This window comes from Cupressus sempervirens, chromosome 3 (assembly GCF_028749045.1).
Source record: "Cupressus sempervirens isolate cs-2001-9-10 chromosome 3, ASM2874904v1, whole genome shotgun sequence".
NCBI classification, from domain to species: domain Eukaryota; kingdom Viridiplantae; phylum Streptophyta; class Pinopsida; order Cupressales; family Cupressaceae; genus Cupressus; species Cupressus sempervirens.
Genome location: NC_143120.1, coordinates 1,081,452,103 through 1,081,463,036, shown reverse-complemented (window position 1 = coordinate 1,081,463,036; position 10,934 = coordinate 1,081,452,103). Strand labels below are relative to the sequence as shown.

The 10,934-nt window shown below is 35.7% G+C and overlaps 1 protein-coding gene across 1 annotated transcript; it reads right to left on the bottom strand.

Moving 5' to 3' along the window:
- Positions 1-4,190: 4,190 nt before the first annotated feature.
- On the bottom strand, positions 4,191-10,617 carry LOC149570517 (3-oxoacyl-[acyl-carrier-protein] synthase I, chloroplastic-like). The gene is made up of 8 exons (XM_089823115.1): positions 10,156-10,617; positions 9,606-9,955; positions 6,613-7,044; positions 6,100-6,273; positions 5,843-5,956; positions 5,453-5,554; positions 5,214-5,280; positions 4,191-4,723 (listed from the first exon to the last, which is right to left on the bottom strand). The coding sequence occupies exons 1-8, from the start codon at positions 10,298-10,300 to the stop codon at positions 4,656-4,658; spliced, it is 1,452 nt and encodes a 483-aa protein (XP_089679241.1). The 5' UTR covers positions 10,301-10,617; the 3' UTR covers positions 4,191-4,655.
- Positions 10,618-10,934: the final 317 nt, after the last annotated feature.

Sequence of the window (10,934 nt, the reverse complement as noted above, 5' to 3'; positions counted from 1 at the left end):
ATTTTGTTGCTATTTTTACTACTTTTGCTCTTTAGAACATTTAATTAAGCAAAACTTATACATATTTTTTGAAGGAAGCAATTGAAAGTATAATATTCATATTTATTTTTAATTCAACCCTATTTTATGGTTATTATTTTTCTGCACAATGCAAATTGAACAATCATAAATATATTCTTAGAAATTATAAAACTTCTAAACAAACATTTCATATCTCGCAAACTCAACTTCCTATATCTCTAGACTACGACACATTTAATATCTTGAAATCATCAAATTTGGCAGAACTTTGGCGCGCGCCTCTTGTTTCATCTGGTTTGCAAAGTGGAAGTGTCCCAATAAAAAATTTCGAAGCGTGAGAAGGCTATTAAAGCTGACAAAGCTGAATGTCTTTTCATTGAAGCTTGAAGATAAAGTTTGTGAAGGGTTACAACTGGTAATTTGTGAGCATAGCGATCGAGGAAACCTTCACTTTTAGGACTTTGAAGTAGCAGATGGCGTTATTTGGCCTGATGGCGGACCATAGGTTGAAGTTGCTCCAATGGTGCATGTATCCTAGAGTAATTCGAGCAGTGCAAGTCACATTGGGGAGTCTTTTTCAGGAGGCAAAGTACCATTGGAAGACAAATGTGGATATTGTCGCAATGATAATTGCGTGAGGCTTAGAATTAAATGAGAGGGAAGATGAGTTTAAATGGGTTATCGAGTCTCTGTTCACAAAGGATTTAATTGCGGTTATTGATGCATTGTTGGAATGGGCTTTCCCAGGCTATGGTTTTAACTATAGCGAGTGTTTTGAAAATGAAGTAGAGAGGAATGAGGTGGGTCATTTTTCTTTTCTGTGGTGGCCAAAAAGATGTGATCAAAAAACCTATAAGGAGCGGATTGTTGTTGAGTGGAGGAAGTCAAAAGAGGAAATTCACCTCTTTTATGATTTGAAGGCTCGACGGGTTGGGGGGTTTCCAGTTGCTCACTCCAGAACTATAAATATCTGTGGGCGAAGGATGATGCTTCAGGTGCAATTCCCAGGAGTCTGAGGCTTTTGTGAAAAATAGATAGTTTTTTGGTTTTTTGAGTAAATCACAGCGTAAATAAGGGAAGCAAATCTGGGTCTTTTCTCTATGGAAATTGAAAAAAGATGTGAAAGGCCGTGGTTTTATTTGTTGGGTGGGCTGAAAGCAAAGTAAAACTATTTTGTGCGAAGAAGGGAGGATCACAAGAGTAAGGAAATGTGTCCTGTAGCGATGAACAAGGATGGACTGAGCTATTTTGTGCAACACTATGGCAATGGCGGGAAAGATGGTGGTAAGTTGGTGACATAGCAGTTCAACGGTGGTTTGGATGACTAGTCTGAGGATGCAGTTTGGCAAACCGCTGGTTTGTGTTGTAGAACCCGAGTGGTTTTTGGATGTCTGGTATTGTTTTGTCTGGCTTGGGACTCTGTGCAATGTAATCATTTTATGTAAGAAGGGGGGTCTGGCTAGTTTTTTATTTGGGCCTTATTTCGAAGTGGTCATATTATTAATCTTTCTTTATACTGTATCTTTCTAAATATTAATAAAATATCATATAACCGACCTAAAAAACCTGTTAATGATCTAGAGATGTCAGCTAAAAACAAAATGATGTTGCCACAAACCAAGAGTTGAATGGGAATATGATTGCCATATGTTGTCATTATGTTTGGATTAGACGAAACCAAAAACTTCATGTTGATTTGTGTCAATAATCAAGGCAGATAATCTCTAGACCCAAAATTAGTGTCATGACCAAATATGGAGGATAAGGAAATTAGATCAATGGCCATGTACAATCTCAAAAACATGTATGACCATTTTTACCACACGAAACTAATTTGGACGGTCTATTTTCTGAGACACCTCAAAGATGAGTTTTCAAGGACATTTTCACGAATAAGCCATTTTGCAAAGCCACAAAAGTGTCAACGTAAAAATCAACATGAATTGCTAGGTTGAAACCATTTGAGGCCATGTATAAGATGAACAAAAAATAAAAGACCAATAACAAATGCAACAGAATGAGAAGTTTCTTGGGTCGAGGGTGTAAAGTGACAAAGAAAACTAGGGTGTACAAAAGAAACAAACCATAACAAAGTGCAATACAACCTCAGTTTATTGTTTGACATATCATTTCCTTTTATTTTTACTTTTAACAACACTTCCCCTCATATGTATTCTCTCTAATTTTTAGCTAAATCAAGAACCAACTTCTCCAAACGCTTTTGTGTTGTCTATGCACATCATCCAAATTACTATATCTAATCCCCAATTGGATGTATCATTTTGTTACATGGCATCACAAAACCCCATAGAAATGGGTTACCGGTCATCTCTTTAACGATATTAAGAATAGGTTATCAGTCATCTCTACAAATATTACGTCAAAGAGTATCACTCTATGGCAAGCTTCTATATCCATTGTTAGGGTTGCTGCATTGCAGTCTATTACGCTGTTAAATTTTTCAACCAATCAAATTTCTTTAGGTCTGTGCTTCATTGTAACCACAAGTTTCATGGTCTTTAATCTTTTAATTACCACATGCTTGCCTTTTAAGAGGCTTTTTGTTGGGTTTGATCCATTTCCATTTGAAGCTTGATCATGCCCTTTATCATCACCTTAAGGCATTGCAATCTGACAATTTGTCCCTCTTTGGGAACAGAGACAGAGAGTTAAATGTGCTGTAATGATGTACCTCACTTCATCCAAGATTTAGCCAGTTTCTATGCAACATATAAAATGGACAGTTTCTGCCATTTAATATAACTATCTCAGATTTGGTTTGTTTCTACAAATTCCAATAACACTTTGTCTTCTCTCCAACACGCAGCTACTCATTCAATTTAGCAAACTGGATCTTTTGTTTATCACCGTACCCTTGATAGCTAATATTTGAAGTTGATGCGACCAACCATGAAGCTTCTGACATTTTCAACATCTTCATCAAAATTTGGTACACCCATTTCAGTCTAAATATACAAAGAACTTGTACATGGTCAACTTCCCCATTTAGCAAGCGTAGGTTGGTCTCTGGAAATTTCTCATAATGCAATTCATGCTATTTGTTCCTTTCCCCTAGGCTTCATTGCATTATGGACTACCTAGGCAAACATTGATATCTAGCTTGTAGGTCTAAGACACTAGTCGATACCCTTAAACTGTTATTAATGGCTTTACTGCAATGATGTGTGAAAAGTAAAAGATGATCAGCGTCAAACATAATAAGCACAGATGGAGATTTGGTCAATCACACAACATAGCTTCCATTACTGCTATGATATTGAATAACGTCATTACAACCACCTTATATATTTATGATTTTATATATCAGATTCAGTTCTCTCATACCAAAAAACAAATGAATTCTGGGCAGCTACGAAGCTCAGTGACTCGTCATTTAAACATAATAGCAAATACAAGCATTCAATTTTGTTTATTAAAGTCCAACTTCAATGTCAATAAACTTTAAAAAAAAGGGGCAACACAAAATTTTACTGCCAACAAACAGAAAGAATGTTAAGGGGTAATAAAGAGAGATTTAAAAATGTTATTGCATGAAAGATTACAAGCCACTTAAAATGGTATTTATGAGAGTGGTTGCCAAAAGAGATTGCCAACAGCCAGGAATCTGATATGGGCCATTAACTATCTGAGGTTAGATTGTGAATTCATGTTGATGAACTTTTGCCTGTCTATATTTTATTGCAATGGATAATCATTAATCTGAGAATTAGTTACCATGCTATGTCACTACAAAGCATCTTTGCTAGCTTCATAAAAGATTTGAAAGTTGTAGCAGATTTGCTTTTATTTATTATGTTTTTTGGCATATACTAGTAAACATTTCAAACTTGATGTGGAATGTTGTGGTTAATGATTGCCCAAGTTGTGATTATATATATAAACCAACTGAACCTGCATTTGTAAGTTTACATGTCCCAGTGAAACACCTTAATAATATGTGTTTCTTGTACTGTAATCTGCTTTTTGGTACCGCTTGGAATAAAGACCCTGCTTGATGCTGTTAGTCAAAATTTTTGTCCTCCCAATCATAAGAGACAGACCTGGAAAACGTGCAAGCATTTAAAAGTATTTGATATACTGAAGTTAGACATCCACATACAGACAAAGTCAATTTGAAATTTGGGATTATACTCAGCAAACATGTCACATTGAAGGAACACTAAATCTTTATTGGCTTCGAAAGTACCACTGGCATAAGACATCCAAGACTGAATTTGTAGCTTTTCATGCAGAGTTTTCTGCATTGAGTAAAGCATCAATAAAATGGCATTGTACATGGATAAATTCTTTGAGCTCTTTAAAAATAATGGACAGGAGAAGATTTGATTCCTATTGCTAATGTATTACACTAATGCTGAATTCAACTTTGCAACATTTGCTAAAAAATGGAGTGCGGCATAAATGATCTGCAAAACCCTGTCTAAATAATAAATTATTCACTTATTCAAACCATGACCTCTGCAACTGATTCGCATGGGAGAAACAAAAAACATCCTAAAGCAGGCCCGACCCTCTGAATCGCAATTAGAATACCCAAAATTTCAGCCCCAAATCAACTGAATGTAAATGCTAGAAAAGGCATGTAAACCGCAATCTTGATCTTGAAACCAGTTTCAGGGATTAAATGGAGCAAAAGCTACTACTGAGTTGTGTCCACCAAATCCGAATGAGTTTGAGATACCTGCCATAAATGGTATTTACAATCAGTTACAGTGTCTAAAAACCCTTCTGCCACTTGCTCATCTTTTGCAAGGAAGAATAAACAGTCATTACTAGATCAACAAATTCAGTATTCTTTACAAATTAGCATAGATATCTGTGGAATGAATATTTAATGATGACAGTAAAAAGTAAAAGGCTTCAAAAGAATGAAAGAAAAAACATATGCACTTGGCTCCTTATAACTAACCAAAGGCAAAAGGTCATAACGAAAAATTTAAGGATTTTTCAAAAGAACCAGCCAAATCATGATTGACAGAAAAACAAATACATCCATGCTTCCCTTCATATAATTACTAATACCAAGTAATAAGACTGTATACCAACTACAGATAAATCATGCTAGTCATACAGATGCAAACCAAGTAGGGCAATGAGTTCAGTTAGTAGTTCTCTATAGATGTGTGTGCATGTACAAACATACGCTAGTCAAAGTTATTCAAGCTCCTTACCAACATGGACTTCATGCTGCTTCTTTACATTTGGAACGGTATCAATCGTAACATCAGATTCTGGATTCTGCCACAAGTATTACCACAAAAAATAAATTATTCCAAAATTCATACTCCAACCGAAGGTAAAGAAAGAAAAGGTGATTGAATTAATCTAATGATCATGATGCACAAAGAAAAAAGAACTCATTGTCATCAAGTTATTAATTAAAATTCTGCCACATGGCAAAGCCACTTACAAACTGATTAATTGTGGGGTGAAGCCACCCAGTAGTGATAGCCTTAATAGTTGCTATTGCTTCCAGTCCACCAGCGGCACCAAGGCAATGCCCAATCATTGACTGCAAATGTAAAGTCAATGTAATATAAGAGACAAATGTGTTTTTCCATTTTGCAATCGAAATGAGTGTGCAGCATTTTTTATAGGACCAGCAAATTGGTTATCATGATGCTATATGCTAGGATAAAGCTCCAATATATTCCATGGAAATCGTATTAGTATGATCAAAACAATAGAAATTAGTCTTCAAGTTTCCATTGGAGACAACTTGTTTTCATTTTAAGATTTAACTATTCCTATTTATCACATTTTTCAATCCATGAATTGAACTAGTAATTGGATTTTTCACCTTTGTTCCATTTATTTTTATGCCAGAAGTATCCTTAAAGACCTTCTTGATAGCACTAACTTCTGCTAGGTCTCCTGCCACAGTGGATGTTGCATGACAATTGATGTAGTTGACCTGGATAATAGGGACAATGTTATAATTGACTATCAAACTGTTAAGGTAAAAACTAAAGAAATTATGCTTCCAAAGAATCCAATAGAAAATGTGAATAAATCTGTACACTGATATGCCAGCTCCGTGACATCAAAGATGCTTACCTCCTCAGGTGAAACTCCTGAATCTTCCAAGGCTTTTGTGATGCATGTTGAGACACCAAGCCCATCAGACCGGGGATCTGTCATATGATGTGCATCACAAGTGACGCCTCCACCCAGGTATTCAGCTATAATTGGAGCTCCTCGCTTTATTGCATGCTCAAGACTTTCCATAACCTGGTTTGGACAAACTTTGCTCAGAAATACATCTACTTCTGTATCAATTTGTAATAATCTTTGGAGATTCAGTAAACATTGTGTGCCTTTTTTAATTCAAACTCTAATCAAAATGAGGCAGAACATTCTACTGCCTTACTCGTTGAATGAAGTAACCAATAAATATATGCAGTGCCTGAATTTGAAAATGTTGCTGATAATCCTTTCTAAAAGGTTCAATTGTTCAGATAACTTCAATATGAAAAAGAACTGTTGGTTTCCTAAATATCTTGAGTCCCACTAAAATCAGAATACTCTAAGTGTTGTTCAAAGGTAAACATGTTCCATATTTAAGCTCACCAGCACACCAGCACCTTCACCCATGACAAAGCCATCACGCTCTTTGTCCCATGGTCTTGAAGCTGTCTGAGGGTCATCATTCCTATTTGAAAGAGCCCTGCAAGCAATAAATCCACCCACCCCTACTGGAACAATTGCAGCTTCTGTACCTCCTGCAACCATAATGTCTGCTTCACCTCGGCGAATATGGTTTGCAGCTGCAAAGAAACAGTAGTTTGCTGTTGCACATGCTGTTGAAATTGAGTAGTTTGGACCCATTAATCCTGTATCAATTGCCAATAATGCAGATCCCATGTTTGTAATAGAGTAAGGAATGAAAAAGGGTGTAATTCGTTTGTATCCCTTCTGCACGAGAGCCTCCACTCCATCAGAAAAAACTGAAAGGCCACCCATCCCTGTTCCTACCAGCACACCAACACGGGTTTTGTCTAACTGCATGCAACAAATTCCAAGTATTCATGTAAATCACGTGTATTTAAGAAATAAAAGAAGACATGTTGACTACCAATTTCTATTAAAATCTTGGCAATATTCTATGTAGTTTGGCTGGCCAGTGCCTTAGTCTTAAAATAGTACGGGTAGGGGAGTGCCTTAAAATAGTAGGGGACCGGAACCAGAGAAACAGCAAATATGATTTTCCCACCCAGTTTAATACATTTTGGTACTTTGATTTTTTGATATTTTGATTTTAATAGCCAATTGCCTTCCACCGCACAGTTTCCAACTATTTTTATATCAGCAATGCTAATTACATGGATTGGCTGAAATTTAACCTCTGAAAGGAAAAATCAAAATTCTACAGTGGCAAAGCAAATTCACACAAACAACTTTTCAAAAGGGCAAAGGTGCTGTCTAAAATGTTTATTGATCCTTTTCCACTTTGATAGAATATTAAATCCTCCACAGAATCTTCGAGTTCATAGAGTATACACCAGGATATCATTAATTTGATTTGAAGTTAACAATAATGGCAAAATGCAACCTTCAATCACCAGAAAGAGAAGAGATGATTAGCCACAAAATACACATATGCTTGCTGTGCTGCTATGTTGCCAGAAATGAGAGACATGAAACATGAAACAACAGCAATGCAATGGAAACCAGGAGTTTAAAAGGTCACATATAAGCAATAGATATATAATACAAATATTCTAAAATATAATATATATACGAGTTTATACCATAATAATTACAAAATCGTAATATCATATTTAGAATATTTAGTATTGAATGTTGCATATATTTAAAAATATAATTTAAAAAAAAAAACAAAACATTAAAAAAGGGCACAAACAGCCATTTGAAACTAGAAACTCATTGCAAACCGTAAAAACACAATATATCTGGTAAATATGCTGTCCTGTTGAAGACAGATATTTTCTAGAAAACACACAAGTACCTCATTGTCTTTTTATTTCTCATAAATTTGATGCATTGGTGCACTTTGCCCTCTAGGAACAGTCTGTCTAAAACATGCAGAACACATGCCCTGTTCCTCCTACTGATGTTATCTGTAGCCAGATTGGCCTCTTAATTTCTACTGCCTTGCTTTTTGGGCTGCAATTTAGCAGCAAGTTGGAGCCCTTAGCACCAAGATAGCTTGGGTTCAAATCTACTGGACTTGCCCCACACTGTCATCAGTATATTAACAATAACCACCTTAAAATGAACTAAATCCAACAAACAAAATAGAAGGCAAACCCTCTCAAAAGCATAATGCCAGGGCTGTGAAATCAAACTGCAGAATTCTAATGCAACAAACAAAATAGAAGGCAAACCCTCTCAAAAGCATAAAGCCAGGTGTTCGAAATCAAACTGTGAAAGACAGTTAGATTACCTAAAAACGCAATAAAAATCATAATTTTCATCAAATACGCTTCTCAACTCCCTCTCCAGGGTAAAGGGGAGTTTTCCCAAGTTTTTTTTTTTAATAAAAAACAAAAAAAATCTAAATGAGGTAATAAGCTTAAGAAACTGGTAAAATCCAGCTAGATTTCCTACAAACACAAGAAAACTATTATGTTGGTCACTTAACAAGCTTCTCAATCGGCAGATTACCAGGTGGATTTAAGCGAAATGAATTGTAAATGCAACTTGTTTTTTACAACCACTAAAAAATGTACAAACCCCTTTGGAAGATTGTTTGTATCAGCTTTTTTTTGTTAATTAGGATGGACTTCCATACCCGGTACTCTTATCAACTGATAATTTAAAAAGACAAAAAAGCCCAAAATGTGAACCAGAGAAATTAGCTTTCTCTTTCTCAGCTGAATTACTTATCATTTCTCACTAACAGTATATATCAAATGGAGTATGAAAACTATGATGTATTCATCTCCTGAAAATGTTGTTTGTTTTCAAATAGATTTATTTTCTCTCTTATTAAGAGTTGGGCTTTGAGTCTGAGTAGATTGGAACATCTTACCTCTCGAAGTACCATATACTAAATGCAACTAGTAGATATGCAGTACCTGTCCTCTCCAAGCAATATAAATAGAAACTCTACTACGAAGGGATTGAGTTGTAGAAACTGAATGGTACGAACAAACCAGATTTGCTTAAAAAGGCAAATAACAATCTCACACCAATGTTGTTTACCACCAAATGGTCCTCTCAAGTGAACAAAGAACACTGTTTTGCAAAACACAGATATATTTCCTACAAACCCTTCCAAATACCGAAATCAATTCAATCCTACAAACCCTTCCAAATACCGAAATCAATTCAAAAGTGTGAAGCAATTAGGGTGGACTCCAAACAACGTGCAATTGCTACTCTTGAAATTCAAAGTTTCTTCAAGACAAGATCAAACAGCGACCCAACTCACGAAATTTTTTTACTCGAGCACAAGAACCATGCAACGGCACTCCACCAAAAAAGTTACTATACGAATTTGATTTAACGAGAACAGAAACAACAAGTGCAGCTGGGATAATTTCAATTCAAAAAGGAGAATAATGAAACTTTGTTTAAAGGTCCACGAGATACCTTACCTTGTCCAAGTTTTCCTCGCCAAGATTGGCACTTTCAAGCGCCTTTTTCCCGCTAACTAAACAATATCTCCAGCAGTCATCAAGCCTGCGGTCATTTTTCCCGTCAATGTATCCCTTTGCAGAAAAATCCCTTATTTGTCCTCCAAACCTAACACTGTAAGAAGAAGCGTCAAACCGATCTATAAGCGAAATGCCACTCTGTCCCTCCAAAAGTTTTTCATAGAAAGTGTCAACATCATTCCCAAAAACAGAGACAAGCCCCATTCCAGTTATAACGACCCGCTTCTTTGGATCGACCTCTCTCTTAGGAGCAGTGGCAGCCATTGCTCTGATCTTTCCATTCCTTCGACCTGCAAAAAGCCCAAAAAATTTTAATACCAAAAACGTACCCACCCGACTATTATACACATTCAAAAAACAAAAATCCCACACCCAAATAAAATTTTGCATGCCAAAAAAAAACATACTTCCAAAAACTTAATATACCCAAAACTTTACACACTGAGATTCCAAAGTCGTAAATAAACATATCAGAGTGTGAGGGACATACCAGTTCTATAAATTGTACATGTAGAATTGTTTTTTTGATTGAGTCCTTTAAGTTGAGAAAAACGGGCTTTTCTTGTAAGTGAAGAATTTTGCAGCTCTTTGTTTGCAGAAGCTAAAGACAGTGGAGTAATGCTGAGGGATGACATGGTGGGTCTCTTGGAGATCTCTACACAGAAGAAATGGAGGTATTATGATTTGAGATTGTGAGCAAATGTGTGCATTGGTGGTGTGATCGGAAGGGATTTAGAAGGCATTGCAACGAGTCGAGAAACCTCGTGGCTATCGCCAATTGTTTGACAAAATGTTTAAAAGGGAGATTTCTCCCACGTAAACACCATGCCTCTTCTGCAAACTGTGAATTATAAAAAACAATGAAAAATTTAGTTTGTGTAAAGAATGATCACATGTGTTGTAGGTACCCACCTCGACAGCATGATATTCAAATTTATAGTTTGGGCTCAGTAAATTCCGATGTGTCATTGAACAAAATTATATATGTATGTCAGTAACATTTACATTTGGATAAATGTTCGATGATGTATTATTTTATTTTGATAAAGTGTATTAGAAATAAAGTAATATGGTATAATTATTCATATTAAATAGGTAATGTGAGTGAGTTGATATGAGGACCAAGAAAAAGAAATCAGGGTGGAGAGCTTAATTATCAACTTTAAATGCAAAAATATCAAATTAGATATGTTTTCAAAAATTAAGAAAAGAAAGATTAATCAAAAAAGAGCACTTAGATAACAAAAGAAGAGAGAAAGGAATAAGTCA

Excerpts from the sequence above, each read along its gene's own strand:
- LOC149570517 (XM_089823115.1), bottom strand. The coding sequence starts at position 10,300 with ATGTCATCCCTCAGCATTACTCCACTGTCTTTAGCTTCTGCAAACAAA. Across the intron at positions 5,957-6,099 it reads CAGGAGTTTCACCTGAGGAG|GTCAACTACATCAATTGTCA; the intron begins GTAAGCATCTTT and ends CCTATTATCCAG. Across the intron at positions 4,724-5,213 it reads GCAGCATGAAGTCCATGTTG|GTATCTCAAACTCATTCGGA; the intron begins GTAAGGAGCTTG and ends CATTTATGGCAG.